Raw genomic sequence first — 23,931 nt, 5'->3', positions numbered from 1 at the left:
CAGCTTAAAAGGCCACTGGAGACCTGTGTTTCTGTTTGCCTTCTGTTTTAATTCCATCATTAGAGGATAGATTGTGTGTTTGTTGGGCAGAACAGCACAAAGCCCTGATGTGAATCCACCTCCAAGGCCCCTGTTGTGCCAGACATCACCAGAGCACGGATTAATGTGGCTTTTTCTCCCAGAGTCTGATGTGTCTCAGAGTGGCAGGACCAGACTATGTCACATTCATTACTACTAAACCCCTTTGAGCAGCTCTTTTTAAGACAGGTTTAAAATTGCTGAGGCTTGTCCTGGTAGATGGAACAGATCCTCCTCACCACAAGCTCGTCTAGAAGCAAGACCCTGTTGCTGCAAGAAAGGGAATTTCTTTCTAATATTTAAAATAATTTATACAAATATCCCACTTTTTTTTTTCCTCTGTTTTATTCAGTGTGAAGACTTTTGCTTCTTGAATATCTCTATTCTTTTTTTCCTTCAGTCTCAACTAAAGTGTTAAAATGATTTTTTTTCCACACTATTAACTCCATTTACATTCTGCAAGACAAAGAACACAGAGCCATTATCCACCAAACCTATGTACGTAACAGTTTAAGAATTTAAAAGCTTAAACTTTCACAAAATCTTATTATTAGCTTTAAATAGTATTTTTTTCACATTGAACAGTGTTATGGCAAGCAATTCTATGTGACTGGAAAGCATTTAATTTTGTCAGAGTTAGAAAAGGTAAAGCTGCTGCAGCCTGGGTAGTGTATTAATGGGTTCAATCTGGAGCCTCCTGTAAAGATGTTTTTGATCTTTGGGAGTATTTCATATTTAAAAAGAGCATCTACATTTTCAACCCTCCAATAAATATTGGTTAAAACATCCAAAGATTGCCATGTGTAATCTTTAAGGCAGCCATTACTAGAGCTTTGATGAAATTATGAGGTTTTAGGTTTAATTTTTTTTATTGTTGGAGCCTTTTGCACAAGTGGGCATTACTGATTGTGGCAATCATTGCTTCATGTTGTTACATAGTAGATTTATTTGTTCACTAGTGAAACTTGAGGAAAAGATCTGTATTTATCAATGCACTTTGAAAACTGGGAAAATATTTTGAAGAATCTGCCTCACCTGGTATTTTTCGCTTGTGGTGGTCAAGAAGACACTGGTTTGGCTGATTTCTTGCATAAGGCTTCTGAATCAAAGGGATTATTGAAAACAGTAAATACAGTGTAGTTGGTCACTCATTCTGTGGATTATTTGTTATTTATCCTCAAAGAGATATCAGTAAATCTTATTAATACTATTTATAATCTGTCAGAGCTAAAACCAAGCAGTTGTTCAGTTCTTGCTGATATTCTTGATATCATTTCAATCCCACGTCAAACTGTGTCTGTAGATGTAGACACCAATCTTTGTCCACACATGCATATGTTAGTGCAGACAAATCTATACAAATATCTGTCTCAATAGGAGAAGAGACTAAAACAAAGACACCCTCAGCTTGGAACAAAGACAACTTTTGGCTTGCTGAGTCAGAGAATGTGGATGTTCTGCGTGGTTAAATTTTATGGCTCAGCTTCTACTCTTTTGAGGAAGGAAATTCTAAAATCTACATGAATTATCACTCTGAACCAGAGCGACTGTTTTCTGCATAAATTAAGTTTGGGTAATTGGTGTTGTTGCAAAATTGAATTAAATAGTTGTGCAAGTTCAGAATTAGGTTTACTGAGCCATCTTGATGTGAGGAAATATGAATAATATCTTATTGTCTGTGATTTTGTGGCAGAGAGCCCTCATAAAGGCACAAACAGGGCAAGACCTGTTTACAGTCTACATGCAGAACAAGTTCTTGGTGCTCACCAGCAGGAAGAACCTTCTGATTTCATGATACCCACCAGAAATTTGTGATTACACTTGATCCACTTGTGGGCTTTTAGAGCTTTATCAATCGTTTTAAATGTGCACTCCAAAACCCCTCTGTATTTTTGTCAAATACCTTGGAAAGAACAAATATTCCATGTTCTGGGTCTCTATGAACCCTTCAAGGTATTGTGTATTTATTGTGTGTTGTATCTTTAGATACAGCATCCTTACACTGAAAATTAGTTAGAAATAAAACTGCTATGAAATACATGGTAAAACCTCCAGTGAAATTATCAGGGTCAGAGATTCACCCTTCTTTTTTCTATATATTTAAGCAATGATTCTTCTTTATGAACTGGTTACTGGCTTTACACAAACCAGGCAGAAAGCAGACTGGTAGGTGCTGCATTTGTGGATTTTTAAATCTCTTTTCAATGGTAGTATGAATAGGTTTCTTACTAGTACAATAGCTTAATATAATATTTTTCAAATTGCCTATTTTTAGATTAAAGAAAGGCACTAATACTGTCATTTAATCACTAAAGACTGCTTTTGTTTCAAGTTAGAAGCAGTCAAATTTCTCAAGGTGTACTTAAAACTTTCTTTTGAGTATATAACCTTATCACTAGTTCCTGCCAAGTAGTTTTTGTGTTAGATCTCCAAACAGAGCCAAGGCAAAGGGGACCTGATTAAACAGAACTTACAGGAGACTTTTCTATTGACTCACAGACTTGGAGTTGAGGATGGTCACAGTGTCCTGTGTTGTTGAATTGAAACTGTTTGCTAAAATGAACTTTAACGTGTACCACAGTAACACCAGGTAGTAGATGAAGGAGGAGAGAGTGGTGGGAAGTCAACCTGAAAGTGCATTCGTGGAGATTTGGGTTTTAAATTTTGATATTCCTGTTGCAGGTTTAAGACTTGATGTTTTCCTGTAGGTCTATAAATTTAACAGAATAAAGTAGGGAGCAAAAAACATCCCCCAGAAGTATTTTTACAGCCATTTGTGTGCCCATCTAGTGATCCAGGAAGGAAAGCTGTCTAGGTTTGTGGTGTTAGTGGTGAGCTTGGATCTGGATAAGACTTGGAGTCAGAACCTGGGAGTCAGCTGTCATGAGTCACTGCGTGTTTTCTGAGACGTGCTGACAATACAGGCTCCCTTCTCATTTCCCACTCTGACTTAGCTTAAAACCTTTATTTGATCTGAAGTCAGGCTGAATATTATCCTTAGTGTGGGCAGGATTGTCCCCTCATTTTATACCTTTGAAGCCATCATTGTAGGTGGGTCAGGGTAGAGCTGAACAGTGGTTTTGTGTTACAAATGAGGAGGAAAAATCTGACAAAGCTTCCCTCTACCACCCTTGAATTCATTCTAATTCACCCCTGTTCAAGTTCTGTATTCACATATATCTGAGTTTCCAATGAATTCTATTTTGTCTTTTTACAGCAATGAATTAGAACTAAATAATAAGTAGAGTAACATTAATTATTCTTTTTTTCCCCCTAAGGCTACTGCAGTTACAGGCGTGTAGGTAACATTGTTAAGCTGTTTTGTGATCATATTGTTAATTAAGGGGCCAATATGAGAAAACACAAATTATATTTACCATTCATGACTTTGTTACATTTCTGCCTATCATTTTTAATAAGTTGTAGCTACTTACAGCTGTTTTGAACTGACATCTGACAGTTAATCATCTTAGATGAAAAGTGAGGTGGACTCGTTAAAACCTCAAATGAGTTTAGAGAACCAAAATTAAAATCCTTTATTTACAGCATAAAGTATCATAGAGCACTGTTACTCATAAAAGTATTAAGTGCTTCATCAGATTAAAATGTTTAAAGTTTTAAATGTCCCAGATAAATGTCAGATGTTGTTGCCATCTGTCCTTGACAGAAGCACCAACATCTGCTGAGACGCAGACCTGTGACCTCTAGATAAGTTTCTATACACAGAAAAATATTTATCTTCCTCCTATGACCTTCCATGCACAAGACATGAGCCATGGATTTGTTTCCTAGGGAACTAGTGACTGAGGAAAATCTATAATTAGATCTGTGGGTTGCTTGCTACAAATGGGAATTGGGTGCTAAGCAGGTTCTTAAAGTGTCCAGAAGTATTAGATAGACTTCATGTAATGGAACCAAATTTAGCAAAAAATACCCTTCATCGTGATATTTGTTTTTTAATATCTTCAATTGAAAAATTAAATACTTTTGATAGAGTACTTATTCCTCTGTGTTAATTTTAATTGCAAAATATTTTCAAAAGTCAAGACTCGGCAGGTTGCTAGTTAAAGCCAAAATAAAATTAGGCACAGTCTTCCAAAAAATTTCTTCAAATTAAACTGAGCCTTAATTTTCAAGAGGGGTTTTAGGTGAATCATTCTCATCAGCTCCATTTCTCTCACTTTACCACTCCTATTCACCTCCTCAGGTTGGCTCTGCGACTTCAGTGTCTTATTCTGCAATTCCAATTACTCTGCCCAGCTGGAGGTTCCCACTTAATCCAGACCTTGATTTCTTTCTTTGCAGCTTGCATGGAGGATCTAAAGATAACTTTTGTAGCCAAATCCCATGGGCAGTAAATGTGGCTGCAGGGAGAGGGGAGCAGTCAGCTTTTTGGTATTCCTTGGACAACCCAGGGCAGAGTTGTGCAGCCCTTCTCAGAGGGTTGGCTCAGCTGAAATGCTCCCCTGCTGCTGCCAGAGCTGGAGCTGAGTGCCCTGTGCTTGCTTGGATGCTGCAAGAGTGGCCTTGAGTAGTGAATTAAGATTTTGATCTTATTCAGAATAAATAGTACAGTGAAATACCTGGGGAAAGGTGCTGTAAATTGGGTCTGTTCTCTTTTCTCCCACTCCCTGTGCTTTCAGCTCTGTGAGTGGTAAGAGCACATTGTGTATTCTGTCCCATGTCCTGATTTCTGCAATTACAGACCAATCCAAATAATCCATTTGTCTGTTTGTTTTTTAAGGAGATCTTTTGAGTTCTTCTTCATTTAATATTGTCAATCACAGCCAGATTTTTCCTAACTAAGCACAGTTTTTGAGCTACTCCATCTGGCTGTCACTCAGACGACAGTGGTCCTTGAATTCCTTCAATTAACAGGATTTGCTAGTTAGTAACTTAAGTGGCAATTAAAATATGGTGATTAAATGGCTACTAAAAAGTCAAGTCAGCCAGTGAACTAACAAGACCTTCTGTGACAAGTAACACTTCTAGGTCCTTTTCCTTTGAGATCACAAAAAACTGTAAACTCTGTGCTGTCAGTAGGAAGATGTTATTGTGTCCAGAATCCTGAGTTTGGAGAAATATTTGGAATAGACAATTAAGAACAAGGGAAGTGAAAACTATTGATAATGAATCTCCTTGCTCTTTATAAATCAAGAATACAGGGGAGCTAATAAATTACCTGCAACAAAAGATAATGCACATGTCAATGTGTTCATTGAATTACTCTGCTCCCATCTATGAGCAGATGCTCACTGTTAGCTATTTATATGGGTTAAATCCTCACATTTAAACCCCTGCAACTGGTTCTTGGGGGGGAATTGTTGCATCTGTGTTCAGATGCAATAATGAACCTTGGATCGAAGGGCCCCACCAGTGCACAGGGTGCACAAATTCAGTTTGTTTCCCTTGAACACCTGCACATCCTACTGCAAAGTTGAGCTGAATTTTGTAAACATTTATGCATAATTAGGATGAAAAGCCATTATGTTGAGGAGATAGTTTTCTGGTTGAATATCAAATATCCCATTTGTGTTGATTATCCTAAAAAGACCTCAAAAATGGTGGAACAACTTCACCAGGTTTTCATGTGTTGTGTCATTTTCATATATCAAGATATGTTGTTGAAATATGGAATTTATTAATCTCGGCGAATTTCAGCCTTAAAGTTGGTTTTAATTGGTAAAATGTTATATTTGCCCTGGTGTAATGAAATCGTAGTTGGTGTAGTACCTTTTATAGGATGTAGAGCCCAAGTCCAACAAAAATACTTCTATAAACCCCCTGCTTTTCAAGCGGTGCAAGTTCTATTTCCTTTGTGTGTGTAAAGTTCTGACTGTGGTACCTGATGAGAATTCCTGCAATTTAGTCTCCATTCCTTCAGGAGAGGAACATTTGTACCGTTTGCAGCCCCCAGTCAGTCTTGGAAACGTGCAGCAAAAATACGCTAAAGCTGTGTGCTTGAGTTCTCCGAAATTTGCCACTTCCTGAAATGTTTTGCATGACAAAGCTCGTAGTCAAGATGCTAAAAAGAACCCTCTTGAGAATATTGTTGTATGATTTTTCATTTTTGTAATTCGTTTAATTTCAATGCCTGATTTTGTTAGTTCCCATTTCACGTCTCTGACAGTTGGTATAAAAGTTTCCACCTTCAAGGTGTTGGTACACCCAGCACTCAATATTTCAGATATTTTATACAGATATTAAAAAAGCTTCAATTTAGGGATGCACTGTTGCAATAAGACACGTGCTCCTGGGGTTTTTTTTGTAATTCATAAGAATCTTAAGAGAACCAGTGCAAAAGAATGTAGTAGAAAGTAATTGTTAATCTTGCAATATGTTTTAACATATGTAATATGTTTTAAAATGTATGAGTGTATAAGAATAAATAACAAATAATCCACAGGAGCAAACACAGAATGTAAACTTAGTTAAGGGATTAATGACATTGTGTTGAAAGTTTTAAGTGATCTCATTGATTGAAAACATCATGCAATAATTCAGCCAAATCAGTGTCTTAAAGTGCAACATTCAGACATTTTCCAGTCATGTGTTTCACCCAGTTAAAATTAAGTCTTGGGGATCTGAAATAGAAAATAGACCTTGAAAATTAAAAATAACCGAATTATGGCTTTCTTTACTGAATTAAATCTGTTGTCTATATAAGTTTTTCTTTCTCTGAGAGACCTGTATATGTGCATTCTTAGTGGGACTGGCAACAGCATCAAGCAAAATACTTGGAGTTGACGGCACAGAAACAATCTCTACTCTAATAAATGTAATTTCCCCCAGCTTTGGTTCCCCCAGAAACCAAACTCTTCACCTTAACTTTGTGTTCTGTTATCCTGGGAGGTTGGGCCACTGTTGTATATTCAGATTGCTGGTTGACTTTCATTTTCCATTCTGTGTCCAAGGTTTCTGGAGTGCACAAATATTAGGATTTAAGTGACTGGCTGATTTCAGCTTTGCAGTGGAAGCACGTGGAGATGTTCGCAGCTCTGAAAATCTTGCCTCACACATAGACTGGAGACTAAAAAGTGATCTGGAAATGTTTTGAAATTTAAGACTGACATTACCTGAGTTGTTGTATTACACGAACACCTTTAATTGCTGAAGTTTTGTTCTGCTGTTTACTTGAACTTTGGAAATATTGTTCATTCTTGTCTCCGTCAGCTCAGCTGTTGTTTGAGATGACATCCTGAATGGGCACTTGTCCAGATGTGTTTTGGTTGATAATATAATGTAGCTGAGAGCCAGGCTGTTTATGTTTGTGAACATGAAAAAGTGTTACCTGAAAGGTATCCTGTCATATACAGAGTGTTGGGTTTATCCCTAATTATCATGAACAAAGGACAGAGTTGCTCAGAGAAGCTTTATTATTTCTGCTACCATGACGAGAATAAATCACCTGGATTTTCTTGGCTATATGGAGTGAATCTGGAGAAAATCCTAATCAGAGAGAAAGCAAAGGTCAGGTTTAATTAATGGAGATAGAAGTAATCATTTTTCTTGATAAATTAGTAAATTCAGTAGATCATATGAATTCCTTTCTAGCCCCAGGTCTGGCATGTTCAGCTTGCAGCACCCAAGCAGGTTCTGTTGGTTAATGCTTTTGAATAACGAGGGGAGTATTTTGCATTTGTTTTGGTTGAAAGAGTATTTGAGTCAGTGTGGAGCAGATGGAGCCTCTGACTGTAAAGAGTGATTTTCAGTATGGCAGGACAGGAAGTGTCTGTTTAAATATTTATACAGTATCTAAACAATTGGTCTAAACCATTGTTTTACTCTTGTGGAACTCAGTGATTAAAGGGAAAAAAATAGTTTGTCTTTAAATATTCCATGAATAAATTTGCCTCCTAGGAGGCATGGGGAAGTGGGAAACACCAAAACCAAACAACCCTACATAAAATAATAATAAAAATAAAATAAAACACCAGTGAGACACTCTAACACTCTGGAATGAAAAGAACTGGAGTGTGAACCAAATATTCCTGTCTGAGGGTGGGATTTGTTTTCTAATTAAAAAGTGAAACTAATATGATGCATCTCAAATTCACCTGGTGTCAAGAACTAAGAAATCATGGAACTGGTCGAGGCAAACACATTTTAAAGAATGAAACTGGTAAAGGGGGTTGGTGTTGCTTAGGACGGATTTGCTGGGGTTGCAGAACTGTGAAGTTTCTCTCTGGGGGCACTGTGGGTTTTTTGTACTTCCATTTCTCTTCCTCTCTTGAGAACACTGATTTACTTTTGTGATAAACCCGTAACAACAGGGGGATCACATTGCAGAAATGAGTTTAGCTGCAAGGGATACATAATGTCAGCTGAAAAATAGCACTTGGGAAATATGTTTTGGCCATGGTTCAGCAAAAAGCAGCTCCTGTCAGCTACGTAATGCTCTGTTTTCTTGAAAGTGTCTTTTAGCTGAGCAGAATCATAGAGTCTCTGCCTTTTTGGAAAATAAAAATGCTGCTCTGTCATGGTGTTATATCTGTGGCCCTGACAAGGCTGGTGTGGATCACTTCACTTCCCAGTACATTTATTCTCTGACATAACCTCGAAATGGGAAAAACGTGGGAAAGGGAGTGGCATCTAAGTCTACATCTGGGACTGTCCCCAGGGTCCTGGGTGAGGAAACAGCCTTCAATAATCTGTATTATTGTGGGATGCTCAGCTGGCATCTCTTCTGTCTGTGCCATCTGCCCATGCAAAGTCAAGGCTGTTCTGAATTGTGAGATCAAAACAAGGGAAAATGAAACAGGTAGAAAGTGGGAACCTAAAGAGGGTATGACTGCCTTCTCCATATTCTCTGTGGATGGGGGATAGGGTCTTGTGAAGCCTTAATGATCATCCCTAAGACTGAAGTCTTTCTATGCAACACTGTTGCGTGGTGCAGACATTTCCAGTTTTAGAGCCTGCACTGAAGTTCCTGAAGCTGTGAAAAAAACCCCGATGAAAATAACTGTTTCTCATCGGGCCCTCAGGTAGCTGGAACTGTGGGATTTCATTTGTGCATTTCAGAAATGTAAAAAATGAAACCCCGAAGTAAACATTCCAGCAGTAATAATCTGGCCTTGTTTTATCTCAGCCAGGAAATGGGGAGAGCATTGTTCTGCAAAGGCATTGTGAACGAGGACATTTTCATGTGTTTATGCCAGTGTTCAGAATATCAGTCTTGCCAGAGGAGATGTCAGACAATCCTCTTGTTTTCTTCTTTGCTCTTGTTGAAGCACCAAACCATATGGCAAATTAAGGCTGATTTTTATTAAACTTTTCATTGTACTGAGCTTAGTGCGAACTGGGAAATGCACTTTCTTTGAACTACGCAGCCATTATATAAGCATCTTAATTAGGAGATGTTAATGGTCTCCCTTGTATTCCTGGGAGTTTGCAGCTCCCTCTTGTGGCTAATTAAGCGGGTTTAAGAATCTGAAAATTCCTTTTCGTGAGATGACAGCCATGCCGTGGCACACGGAGCAGCTCCTGGGCTGTGATAAAACATCGAGCACAAGGTGCTGTGCAATAACTGGATGCAGAGACACGTATATAACACAGATAAAAGAGAAAGGTCTGCACAGAGTTGTACCCTGAATGTGACAGATCCCTGAAGCTTTAAAAAAGCTGAGTGGGCACATCCAGAGCAATTCTGCTGGCTGGGAACTCTGTTGTTCCTGTACATCAGATGCTGCTCGCGTGGGGTTGAGGTATGGGATCTGTCAGAGCTCCAAGGAGTACAAATCTTTCAGGCACCACGTTGGGATGTCATGCAATCAAATTCGAGGTTAAGATCTTTGCTAGATTTGAAGTTGAGAAGAAATTTTCCTTCCAGTCAGGTTTTCAGGGACCATTCTTATTCTTTCTTATTCTTATTCTTTCTTATTCTACTTCTACCTTTCTGTCTGGCAGATTTTTGATAAATTCCCTTGCAGTGCTCAACATTTGTTCTGCTTTATCTCTGTGACTTCTTAGAACTGGGACATTGTGCCTATACTGCATCTTAAATTTGTCATAAACAGGTAATATTTGATGGCTCTGGTGGAAATGGCTGTAGTGGAAACATCTCTGAGTTAGATTTTTGTGCTGGCCTGGACATGATTTCAGGCCTTTCAAACCACTGTTCCTGGGAAGGTGCACTTGGCTTGGAATAAGTCTCAGACATCAGGGCAGAAAATGATCAATTCGTCTTTTTCCTAAAAAAGTGAGTAATGATCATGGCACTGCCAAATCTCGAGCACAGCTTTGTGTTGAGAAAAACAGATGGTTTTAGGCTTTATGTAAAAAAATACCAGACTGACCAGCAGGTAACTTTTCAGTAGGAGACATTAGGTTTCAATCTCATCACAAAACCAGAAATTGCAAAGTGACTTTGCCCTTTTGTCACCTGCAGTGTTGGTTTGGCCTCCCAGACTCAAAAATACGCAAGGAAATTTCTTCCATTAGCGTTTCTGAGTGTTGGAAGGAGGAATTAAAAGAAAAAAAAAGTGAAACAGGTTTTTACTTTGAAATTTCTCCCATCCCCAAAGGGTTTGCGAATGGAAACTTTATCTCTGAAAATGCTGATTTCCTATTTCGTAACTTGTGGCAATTTTTTTTTTCTCCATTAAAATAAAGGAATAATGATTATGGAGTTAAGTCAAAATCTCACTGCCCAGTAATCTGCAAACCAGTGTTGCTGAACCCACAGCAATAGGGCAGCAAACATTTATTTCCTCAGGGACATTATTAAACAACCTGCATATTTATTATCTCCAAATTGGAGCAGGTCCAGACTTCTAAGGCGACTTTCTCCCTTCCTTTTCCTGAGCTGTGATTCAGACCAGCATATAAATTTTTGATTTAACGTTTCTGCAGAAATATTAGTGATGTGAATTTGCTGGAAAACAAAAGAACATGAAACAGCAGCGGGAAGGAACAAGTTGGCAAAATAGTCAGCCTTGAAGGGCAAGATTAATTGCTAATCCTTCAGATTCTGATGTACAAATACAAACTTGCAAAGCATGTAGCTTATAACCAACATTTTGTGGCTGTGGAAGTTTGTAAATGCTGCTGTCACTAACATGAGACTGGCTTGAAATCAGATTTTTAGGGATTTTTTTCTTATGGGAAATAAGGTGAGGTAACAAGGAGTTGTGTGTATATCTGTATGTACAAATTTGGGAAGTGGACTAATTCCAGCTGTGTGACTAAGCAGAGTTCTGGATAGGATACTCAGATATTTTTGTGTGGAGTTTTTTTCCCTTAATTTAAAATCCTGGGATTCTGGGAGAGGAAGAGTGTAAAAAGGAATAAAGGGGGAAAAAACCGACCTGAAAGTGGTGTTTTGTAGTGACTTCACAATGCCTAATAAAAAGGATGGACTAATTGGAAAATCTTGTATGATGGCTCTCTGGTATGGTAAAGGTTGTTATGAAATAAGTGTGTTCCATGACAATCAGTCCAATATATCTCCTTTCTTTTCTTTTTCTTTTTCTTTTTTTTTTTTTTGGGTAAGTTTGTGCTGGTTTTATCAATTTAACTAAAAAATTAACATTAAATAAAACATTAAATTCTAAACACAGAGTGACCACAGTAGTGATGGAATAGTAGAAACTTTCAGTGGTTAAATAGAAGACACTCAATACAACATAGTAACTGGCTAAGGATATGAGTAGCTTTTCCAGGATTTAGCACAAAACTGCACAGTGTTTTCTACATGACTGAAATCTTATTTTATAGTTCCATTTTATTGGCAGGGAATACACCTCAGCATTAGGTAAAAGACTGAAATTACTGCAGTGGTTTTAGAATGATTTTCAAAGATGTTATATTATGGCTGTCACTTTTTTTCTGCCACGCAGGTCATCAGAAGTGAAGGGACAGAGGGAGCAAAATTTCGACTCTCTGGGAAGGGAGTGGATCAAGACCCAAAAGGGATTTTTAGGATCAATGAGATCACCGGGGATGTGTCTGTGACCCGAACCCTCGACAGAGAAGCCATTGCCAATTATGAGGTGAGTGCTCACAGCAATAACATCTCTGTCTCCGTGTCAATGGTGTGTATTTTTTGTGTGTTTGCTCTTTAAAGATGCGCAGTTAAATTGAGGACTGAATCGCAGCTACTGTCCTAGAAAATTTCCAGAAGAAGCATTTGTCCTTTTGGAAGTGGTAAATGTGTTTATTTTTATATGCAGCCTCTTCTGCTTTCTGAATGGAACTTCTGCCATTTATCTTTAGCAGAAATGCTGTCTGAACATTGTGTGTGTGTTTGATTGGCGAATATGAAATTTTGTTTGGACAAAAGGACATCCTTTGGGAAAGTTGCCACTATAGTACTACAGGGTTGTACTTCATTATTGTCAAACAGTCAGTGGAATGTACCATGGAACTCCACTTTTAGTAATGGATATCTTTAATAGAGGTAAAGGAGATTCTGATAGTATGAAAATGTTAGCAGATACATTTCTGTCAGATATACATCACCTATGAAGATTCCTTTCCTTGTCAATAAATGCTGTGTTTCTCTCCATTGAACCTCTAATAAATGAGCTCTGAGATCTGCAAAATTACTGCTCCAAAATGTCCTGAAATACTGTGAACAGAGGGTCTGCCAATTAATGTTCTCTCTTGCTCTGGAAATGTGCAGTCAGATAAACTGTGTCTGGCCACCTGGATACAGAGGAGCAGCAGAATTCCACATGGAATTGTGTCACAACCTGGGGGACTGATCTCCAATGCCTCTGGCAGCAGGAAGCACCTGGTGGGGCATTGGCTCTGGGGACAGCCCTGGCTGCTGTCCCTGACCTCTGCTGTGTTCTGCCGAGCTGTGATCAATACTTAGACTCTCAGTGCTGTGTCCCTCCTCCTCTGGGAGAGTTTGCCAGTCAGATGACTAGTCATCCTTCCTCAAACAGCACTGCTAAAATTTACCATATGTTGGTTTTCAACACTTAAACATCCACTTCTTCTGTGGGTCTGCAGTGAAATGTATGTTAACCGCTCACACGGGGTTTATGGGAGATGCTGACGTCCTTCTTGCAGGGAAAACACTGCAGTTTCTCTTTTTAACGCTGTGCCTTGTCTTCATTTACCAGCTGTTTCTTATTTTATCAGTAGCTTCCCACCTTAGTGCATTTGGTAGAAACCTTGAATATTTTTGTGCTGGAAAACCAGAGTAGACTTTTCAACTCAACGCGTCAAAACACAAATGGCCCTGCTATCTGATCTGGCAAAAGACACACCTAAATTAAGACAAAACCTTTTCCCTGGAGGACCCTTTATGAAACCACGTGAGTTATACACAAATAGTGTGTTGTAGCAGATTATCCAGAGCAATGTGGATGTGCAGCCTAACAGGCTGAAGTGCTTCCTAAGCTGTTCCCCAGCCTCTGCTCAGCAGGCTCCCGGCACCCTGTGGAGCAAAACCGAGTTGAAAAGTCGTGCAGGAGAACCCTCAGCTTGATGACTCTGTCTTTGAATCCAGCCCTTTGTTTTCCAATAAAGATGTGTTATGGCATCAGGGAGACAGCAGGATTTTCTCCCTGATTTCCTTGGTACTCTGGAAGATGAATAAACTGAAAAGTCCTTAACTTTCTCTCAGAAAGTGTTTTCTGGTTTTGTTTGAGCTTCTCCCTGCCCAGTGTTGATGTTCTGAGAGAAAATTCAAAGCAAAAGGCAAACAAGGAAAGAATAGATCACTGTGAAAAAATGCAAGTTCTTTACAAGTCATCATGCTATCAAGTGTATAATCAGTGATGATTATAATATAAAATAATATGTAATATAAAAAGTATTTTATAAATACTATAAAAGGATGAAATCTGTTTGAATCCTTCAGCTACACAGAGGGATGCTGTGCCTGAGCACTGATTTACTCCCTGTGCTTAATGCATATGTACTCAAGGGGTGAGAGTTTAAAAATGTTAATAAGGCATGAAATAGAGCTTTGGTGATCACAATATTTCATAGAACTTTGCAGAGTTTTCCACCTCAAAATGTTTTACATTAGCTAAGAATATTTAATTGATTATAAAAATTTGAGTGTATTTTTCTTTGAATGTTTGAAATTCTGTTTTTTTACTGCCCTCTTTCTCCTGAAGGAATGTTGGAAAACTTGTAGGAGTTTTTTGTGTATTCATTACTGGAGAAAAACTATTAAATTAGAGGAGTACTGGATTCCACACAGCTGATTGTCTGAGTTAATCCCTTCTTTCTGCAAGTGTTTTATTTCTAGTAAAAGCTGCAAAATATTTTGAAATAGAATGAAACATTCTGTCTGAGGGTCAGGGCCTGCCATCTCTTTGGTGCTGCCCATTTGCACGACAACTGTGTTTTCAGAGGAGTTTAAAATTTGTTTTTTAGCAAAGGAAACTCAAGCTGGCAAGAGGAATATGAGGCAGCTTGTATTAATGACACCCCCTTGAAATAGACTTATTTATGCAATTGGTTTATAAGTTTATTTTTTAGGAATTCAGTTAAATTGATCAAAACGAACAAGGAAGTGAGATTTCACCAAAATATTAATGTTGGGGGGATTAGTTGCCAAAGCAGTTCTAACTTAATCACCTGCAAATTTGAAAATGTGATGGTTTCTACTGAGAAACTGAACCTGTGCCTGGGTGAGACAGCAAAGCTCCAGATGCCACCAGGGTGAGATGTAACAATTAGTAATCTTTGCTCTCGTGTGTATGGAACTATGCTAATGCAATCCTGTTTACCAGCAGAAAAAGGGAGATGCTCCTGGTGTGTTCTTCCCTGTAATTTTGTGGTTTGTCTTCTTAAAGGTCAGAGATTGTCAGTCAGCCCCAGTTTTAAGTGAGAGCTGTTTCTGAAGAAGAGCAGGAGGATGCAGGGACAATGTACCAGTCTGTTTTAGGAAAGTGTGTAGTAACTCATTTTTCTTACTAAAGAGTTTTGATAAAAAGCATCCTCATAGGAATTCTCTGGGTCAGAGTACACCAGGGGATTTACATTGAATGGTTTTGCTTTGGGGCTTGCTACAGCCTGTTGACAAAACCACCAAATGATGCTCTGAAGAAGGGTCTTAAGCAGGCTGTGGGCACGTTATTGAATTGCTTCTGGGTTGGGGAGATAAGAGGTAGCCTAGAGCCCCTATTTAGTGGGAGCAAAAGGTGTTCAGTTGTACAAATGTGCTCTCAAGCATATTTGGTTTTCTCTCAAAATTTGAATAAATAAGACTACTCAGAAGTTTCAGACAATGGCGAATAATTTATTTATTTCCTATTGAAAAGTGCAGATGTGTAAAAGTAGATGAAGGAACTTGGTGGGGAGACTTAAGATGGATTTTCTAGTCCAAATCAAGGAGGCACACACCACCCAAAAGCTGCCAATAATCTGTGCAATTCAGAGTTCACTTCAGACCTACAGTCCTTCCTGATTCCAGCAGGGAAGGAATATTGGTGACTTTTCAGTTCTGTCTTTGAGCAAAATAAATCAAGTGCTTGTATAAAGAGCTGTGATAACAGGGCTAAAGAAATCCAGTGAAGCTGGAAGGCTACTTGTGTTCAGTGTTGATAAAACACCAGTGAATTGGGAAACAAAGGGTCAAATAGAGGGCCAGTGAAAGTAGAGGTCTGAAAACCAATGATTATGGGGTAATCTGTTAATTAAAACCCCTGAGCTAATTTTCAAACCCTCACATTTGCCTAGATAATGTATTTGTAGGCAGAATGATTTCCTGCAGGTAAAAGCAGGAAGAGTTGCATAGATGGATTACCATGACCAAGGTGACAAAGTTGCTGAGTTCTAGAACTATGTGTTCTTTACTCAGAGTTTGTTAGGTACAGAAGAATTGGGAACAATATTTCATTGAGTTTTTTCTGAGGTGCATGAGATTTTGGGTTAGGCATTCCTTGAGTACAGGACAAACCCAGTTCTGTAACCTCTTAAGCATCAGTGGCAAAGTGCCACTGGGAGGTTCCAGTCTCAAGATTTTAAAGGGTGTTGCCATTGTTGATTGGCTTTTTCATAACTACTTGCCAAGTGTAAATATGTGTGGAAGAGAAATAATCCCAAAGTGATCCTCTGCAAGCATGAAAGGAAGCAGCTTGATAAAACTGTTCAGTGACAGTGTGCAAATTAGAGCTGTGACCAAATTTACCTAGGCAATTTGAGCTGCTAATGAAGAGTTAGTTTTAATTATTTTTTAAGTAAAGAGCTTTATTTGCTTTAGAAAATACTTAACAAGCAGAGGTGTGAAATCGGCTCTCAGCTTTTTTTATACCGGCGGATCACACTTCTGTTAAAGGATGCCTTGCAACTGGTGGTGACAGACTGAGATATTTAGAAAACTTGTGTTAACAGGGCTGAAAAAGCAAATTGGGAGTATGTAGTTCTGGGTGGTATTGTTTCTGTAAATTGGATGACAAGTAGGTTGAGAAGGGAGCAAAAGATTTCAGAGCCATCAACAGCCACCAGCTCTCAGTGTGAGCTGCCTCCCTTCAGGGTACATGTGACTGAGCCAGACACTGAGGGGGATGCTGCAGTCCTAATGGACTCTTATTTCTGTGTTGAATTTGCAACAAATAATGGAAATACTTCACAGTGAGGAGGAAAACTAGCTTGGTCAGGTGCTGAGGAGTGTTTTGTGAACAAGATTTGTAAGTGCTTTAATGCATTTTTGCAGATCCAGAAAGCGTTGCTGCAACGAAGCCCCCGAAGGGAACAACTGTAATTTATTGTGTGCAGAAGAACGAATTTGTCTTGTGTGTGAGCCTGGTTTAGTGCAGCCACATCCTTTCCAGAATGATTTATCATACCCTGGTACCGAATCCCTGCAATGTGCAGGGTGGAGATCTATGGACAGCACAAAAACATGCTACTCTTTCACAAGGAAAACCGTGGCTTTGCCTCTGACTTCAAGGCTGGTCTGAAATGTAATTTAATCTTGGTTTTCTGCCCTGGCAGGTTGGTCTGAAGTGTCAGGGATCTGCTCTGTCCTGAGCTGAAACCTGATGGGGAATGTCAGACCTCAGTCATCTCCCACTAATATCCCCAAAAATGAAGGCACTCGTTCATGGGAGGAGGGATTAGGTCTTGTAGGGATGTAAATTTTAGTAAAATATGCTTGGTTTAATTGCATCATTAATACACAGAGCAAACCTGTTAAAACACTGGTGCTCTCAAATTACATCTGTTCCATCAAAAAAGTTTGCAGTAATGGCAGAGTGCAAAGTTTCAGGGAGGAATCCTGACTACTTAACGAGGGGAAAAGTAAGGAAGTATCACCAAAAAAAACAAACAAACAAAAGAGTTCTCTTGGAGCTATAAAATCTAATTATTAATGAGATAGAAAATTATTTATGTACATGAGATGCAGAGAAAAAGATCTCTGTATTTTGTGTTCCACATGTATGTGCAGAGAGGGCATGAGATGTATGTTTTTTCTTTAAACTGCTGTGTTTACATAGAAGTTCTTTAATGTGTTCACATGGTAGGGTACCAGGTAAATTCAGAGAGGGCTGTTTTGAATTAATTTTATGTTTTGACTACAGAGAGGGAGAAATGAACACTGACTCAAAGAGCCATTAGTATTTTCTGGCAACATTACTTGCACTTTAGTTCCCTCTACATGAACTTTTCAGTGAGAAGCTGACAAGATTTAGACACAGGGGGTGTTTTTTTAGGATGCCACAGACTGGAGTAAACCAGCTATTGTTTCTTGAACATAATTAGTATTTCTTATTTTTTTCCCATTATGAAACAACAAGATTGAGTATTAACAGATCAAACACCATCAAACCTGGAAGCAGAAACAAACCCAGCAGAAGCAAAGGTCCAGATCCTTCACTGAGATCTGTGTGGGCAGATTCCTGATTTCATGGGGAACTTTCTACCATTGATTGTTTCCCAAGGTCAAAACCAAGGTGATCACTGGAATCAAGTGCATAAATCTGACTTGGGAGCATATAAATTTTAAGTGGAGTCCCATTTCTTAGAACTACAATTTAAATAATTGCTTGCACAACCAGGATATAAATGGGATTTCCAACTACTGGAAATATCTCTCTCTCTCCCGAGGTTGGTTTCTGGGATAAAAAGAAAACCTGACAGGAAATGAAGTTAAAATTCATGTTATTCTTATGTATATTCTCCCATTTTGTCTTGAGGGAATAAAATATTGTATATAAACTCTCCAATTTACCATTTTGACTGGAAATAGTCTATTCAATTCATACTGTGTGTTATTCAATACATCTTAAGGTTATGAGGTATCAGCAGGGTACTGTGATTCCTTTCAGAAGCCAGTAGCATCCTCATACCATTTATGTGGAAAACATGCAAAAGTCAACAGTTAGTTTTGTTGGAGGGCATTTGCTTTGCTCTTAGTTCTGCCTGCCTGCGTGGCTTTGACGTTCCCACTGTTCAACAGCACTGTCATGTCATTTGTAGGAGGAAGAGAGCGAGGTTTTGTTCAAGGGAAAAATCAGCAAGGTTTGTTTAGAACCCATAACTGTCAAGACAAGGCAGTGGGCTCGGATTTCCAACCTGACAATAGTAGACTCCAAACACCAGGAGAAATTAGTATTGTCTTAGTGAAGAGTGGGGAGTGGGAATACACAGCAGTAAGAATGAAAAAAAAAATTGAGTTTACTGACACGGTAGCAAATGACATAAAATTTGGTTTCGTGGCTGTTTAGTTTGGTTTGTTTGAGGTTTTTTTGTTTGTTTGGGGTTTTTGTTTGTTTGGGTTTTTCTTTGTTTTTTTTTGGGGGGTTGTTTGTTTGTTTGTTGCTTTTTTAAATTATTATTATTTTCTAATAGAACACCACTCCTGGAAAGAAAAATGATGTGTTCAGTAAGACAAGAGGAGACTAATAACATTTTTTGTCATATTATGTTAATAGCCTGTGAAACCACTTTCATTAGTGCATATTAATTGCATTATAAGGCAATTAAATGTCATTGTGATACTTCACTCTTTACCATGATCCGTTTATTTGTTTCTTTTCCTTGTCTGTTCATGTTATTGCAGCCCTTGGAATATCTTGCTGAGGGTTCACTCGTCCGGGTGCACCATCAATATCTAGGAGACATTTTGCCCTTTCCCCAGCCCTCGTGTTTTCCTGCAGTGAAAGGAATCCTTGAAAGGAATCTCCCAGCTGTGTGTGGGGATGGACATGGCAGCAGTTCCCAGGGATTGCTGTTGGATTGAGCCTCTCCAGAAAGGGCAGGGCAGGTCTGAGTGGAGGGGAGGGAAAGACCAAGTGAGCTCCCACAGCTCGGGTCTGTCCTACCTGTTACTTTGTGGACCCAAATTCTGTGCAATTTTTCCCCATTTTTTGGTGTACTCTGGACTCAGATGTGCCTGATTCACCCACAGGTAAAAGGTGCATTTTAAGAGTTTACAGGAAAAGTGGGAACATCTCTTTTTCTGGTTGGTACAAGTCAGACTTGGTTTGGAAATTTTTTTCTGCTCATAAACTTTTCTTGAACTCATTTTGATATATTGGCATTTTGCAAACTAACCATAGATCAAGCAGGAACTATTAATCTGGTCTTTATGAATGGTCCTGGTTCACCTCTTATTAGGTGTATATTTTTGTTCGTTTGCTTTTCTGAATAAGTGCACAAGCTCTGAGCTTCTTGATTCTTTGCTAAGTGTGCAAATATGTTGCAGTGGGTATTTTGACTTGTCCTGTGGCTCAAGTCAAAGTCTTGAAGGTCTGGCCTTGCTATTTTGCAACACTACTTTGATCTTTTCCTAGTCCATTATCAACATCCAGAATGTAACACAGACATTTTTGAAGTTTGGTTGTTCAAATTTCCATTTATCTTATTCCTCCTAATACAGAAAGAATTCTCTCTTATTTACATATTTGGTAAAAAAATCAGAATCTTAATGTTCTAATTGCTGGAAAGACCTTGATTTCTGTGGCTATTTGTTGATCTCAGAAATGTGGGTCCATAACAACCTATAGCTTCTGTTTCTAAAGAAGACAAACATGGGTTGAAATAGCTACTTCTTATTTTTATTTTATTTTTTTTAAGAACTGAAGCAATGAATTCATTATATCTTTTTGTCAATAATTTCCTGCCTGCACTTGGAGCACCTGCTGTCTCCCTGCCCTCTTGTTCTTTATGCACCTGAGGAAAACCATAAGACCTGTCTTATCCTTTCCTGCAACCTTTCTTCCATTTCCCACCTTCTTGCATCTCATTTCCCCTCACACTTTTACCTTCTCTCCATAACCCTTTTACTCTCCCTGTCTTTCTTGATGTTTTATGTCATCCACTTACACCCTCTGTGTGTCCTTATTCCCACACACTGCCCAGATTCCTGCTCTCTATAAACAGTGTTTCCAGGGCTGCACACAACCATCAGATGAGCATAAATTTGTTTGGTTATTGGGTAGAATAACCACTGTCCCTGCAAAAGCTGGGCTGCTTTAGCCATTCTAACCAGCTGTGTTCAGAGAGAAATCCCTTCAGAAGCCTGTGTTCTAGAAACCCTGGACTCTGCATTTCTTTCCACCTGACTCTACCTCCTCTGCATTTTTTGTGACACAGCCCAGGTGGTTCATATCAGATGCTAAGAAATTTTGGTGGAAAATTGAACTTTGTTTCCATTTTAATGCCTTTAAGTCTGTGTATCTCTTCCATCAGCTTATGGATATTAATTCAGGGAGCGTATGATTGGCTGGAAACTCCCAGCATTTAATTCATTAAAGTAATTCTAATTCACGGTTCTGTCAGCACTGGAATTGTGGTCTCCTCAAAAGGGAGCTGTACCAGAGCACCTGATATAATAATTAGTTCTGTGGCTTCAGAACAAGGAGTTTAATTCCTGATCTCTGTAAAATTATTCTAGGATAATAGGCTGTAATCTTAAAGCTGTATCTGCATGTGTTTGTGGCAAAAAACACCAGGTGGGTTTGTAATTTTTATGCAGAGGTAGATTTCAATTAATGTAGTGTGATATTTTTTCAAAATGTGTGAAAAGAATCTGTATAAAATTAAGAAATAAGGATGCTTCAGTCAGTTTGTGGATTCTGTGTTCCAGTCCGCAAATTACTGTAACATCATTAAAGGGAATTAGGCTACAACAGAACTCTTAATTTAGATATCATTGTCCAGTTCAATGTGCAGTTACCTTCAAAATCAATTTTTTTTTTTATTTTTTCTTCCACTGAGAAGCCCTAAATATGATGCAATAGTTTCACAGGACCCCTAAGGTGGCATGTTCATTGTTACGTATTTTTTCCATATAAAGTCTATAAGAGACTTTGAGGAAAGATGACACTGTGGACCACGAGGTCTCTACTATTGAAATGTTGCTAAAATTACTATGTGCTATAAAAAGAAATTTAAAAAGGAGACATAAGGTTGGAGTCCAGGATCCACTTGGCCATGTCACCTTCAAAGCTTTTTGACTGCTGTGTTTTAAGTCTGCAAAGATCCATCTGTATCTCAGGCCCACAGATGAGGCACATGGCCAGTTGGGGGGGACTGATAGTAAAATTTTGTATTTTGAGGTGTGGAAATGAAATTAGAACTCTTTGTGGATTGTCTCCCCCCATCCCAAAATACATCAGGTGTCTCTGTGTTACCACATTGGTGGCAATGAACTGTGCCATGGGTGCAGCTAGAGCAGAACTGGGCCCTGCAGCTGCACAAAGGTAACAATTTAAAAGTAAATTGACTGATTTTGCAAGAGCAGAAATAGAATCCATTGCTCTATTGCATCATGGGTGAACTCTGTAGTGTTAAAAAGAAATAAAATGTAAGGAAATGCATGTTTTGTCACTACACTTCTGACTCGTATATCAAGCCAACACTAAGATTGGTATAATTTTTGTAACAATCCATTAAAAAAACTACAGCTGGACATCAGTCTGACTGTTACATATATGTAAATGTTCAGGTTACTTTTCTGCTGTACTTTGATTAAATACCCAGAGATATGTCTAAAATACACGTCAGTGCATAAACACAAATGTGTGATATCATAAACATTATCACATCCTCACACATTTATATACAACTATCTCATCTATTCCCCTCAAATCTCACTTGGAAACCTTCTTTCTGTGCTTGACAGCATGAAATCACTACCAAACTCTCATTATTTCTTAATTGTATCGTTTCTGGGTTATTTGTGGAGACTTGGATCTTAAGGATCCTGCTCCCAGCATCTGGAATGTTGCCTGTCCCAAGAGTTTAAAACATGTCAGAGCCCTTAACTTGCATGAGAGTTTTGAGTGATGCATGGAGTTCCTCCTAACCTGGCTTCTGGGTGGTTTTTTTTGATCCACACCACCTGAACTCTGGAATTCTTTTTGGCATATTTAATTCTTTAAAGTGAAAACATGACAGGGCTCGACAGGTGGAACTTTAGCAAAACCAATAACTAAGGAAATTTAAAAAAGGGAGAGTTGGCAACACTGCACATTGTGAGAAGAGAATCTCCCTTTTTCTCTCTTTCAGTCATTTGTGGTGGAAATATTGCTGGAAACAGGTGATTCCTCTGTGTTTACATTTTTTCTTTCTTAAGATCCATGCATAAGAGCAAATGAGTGAGAGAGGTTTAGAGGACTGAAGTTATAAATATTTAGAGAGCACTGTGTGAAGAGATTTCCAATATGGAAATTTTACTTGGCATCATTTTATTAGCATGTAAATGATAAAAGTCTTGCTGTATTTGTCCTGGTTTACTCAGGTCATTACTAATTATTTCTTAATTAGATAAATTCCTTAAAATTAAACTGTATTTATGTGAGTGTATTGATTCATTTTTTTTAGTAGCTCATTAATGAGAGATGTGACTTTAGTTTAGGAATTTTCAACAGATAATTTGCTCATCTCAGTTCATGTAAAACACCATATGTTTAGACTCACATGATGGATCTTCTTCTTTTGAGGGTTTTTTTCCAGTTTTTCTGCAGAGCACAGAACAGGTCTCAGTAGGTAGAGGCAAAACTTATTTTGTGCAGGTGTGTGACTGCAAGTTTGCAAGGACAGACACATTAATGGAATCCTGTTCCTTTGAGGTTTCCCCATAGGGACGTTTCTTCTCTGAGAGCATTTCTATCATCTTCAAAACATTTTGTCTAGATCTGTTAGTCTGCTGGCAGCAGGAGCCAGGGCTGGTAAATGTTCTGCTTCAAACTCTCCTGAAGTGCAGCTCTAAAACATAGAACATCAAACATTCCAGTTGGGACTGAAGGCTTCTGAGTGGGAAAGAAGGGTAAAATATTGGAGAAGGTGCTATGGAGCCAGAAACCTCTCCTTGAACGGGTTATATGCAAGGAGAAATATAAGCTTGGAGAAATATAAGCCTGGAGAAATACAAGATATTTCTACTAGTTTTTGTTGTTAACAAGTGTGATATGGTGTACCCTGCTCTGCAGTTGTGTTTGCAACTTAAATTTGCAAACCAGAGCTGGTTCATCTTTGCAGAATTCTCCACAGCTTCTGCTCTTGACATTATTCTTAATATTTGTTTTACACACTGGTAATTCAGATATCTGAATGCAATGCATTGAAAATACCTATTATCTATTTAAGGCTCTGCCATTGTAGATATCTCTTAAATATATTATGCATCCATAATACCCAGGTGATCTGTATTCATATAGAGATTTTATTTGTGGATGGGAACAAATAAAGCAATGTATTGCTGTTATATTTCCGTCAGATTTAGAAGATTTAATAGAATTAAATAACAAGATTATGGTTTACTATTTAGGAATTACCAAGAGGGAGGAAAACTATGACAGTTTTAAACCACCAATTTTTCTTGTTGTCTAAAACAACCTGTAAAAAACTTCCATTTTTCCCTTGCTGCTAAGAAAACCTAGTGGAGAGGCTGGAAAACAGTTAAAGAAATTGTTCTAAAAATAACATATATTTTCTAAG

The 23,931-nt window shown here is 38.4% G+C and overlaps 1 protein-coding gene across 2 annotated transcripts in view; it reads left to right on the top strand.

Moving 5' to 3' along the window:
- CDH13 (cadherin 13) overlaps positions 1–23,931 on the top strand; it is a 447,767-nt gene that overhangs the window by 197,723 nt on the left and 226,113 nt on the right. For both annotated transcript variants that reach the window (XM_027646729.1, XM_027646728.1), the window contains exon 5: positions 11,916–12,068. In XM_027646729.1, the coding sequence (XP_027502530.1) occupies positions 11,916–12,068 (153 nt within the window). The remainder of the gene's footprint in view (positions 1–11,915; positions 12,069–23,931) is intronic.

The sequence above is a fragment of the Corapipo altera genome, unplaced genomic scaffold (assembly GCF_003945725.1).
Source record: "Corapipo altera isolate COAL_440 unplaced genomic scaffold, ASM394572v1 62, whole genome shotgun sequence".
Taxonomy (NCBI): Eukaryota; Metazoa; Chordata; class Aves; order Passeriformes; family Pipridae; genus Corapipo; species Corapipo altera.
Note: the sequence above shows the minus strand (reverse complement) of the source record. Positions and strands in the feature narration are given on the sequence as shown.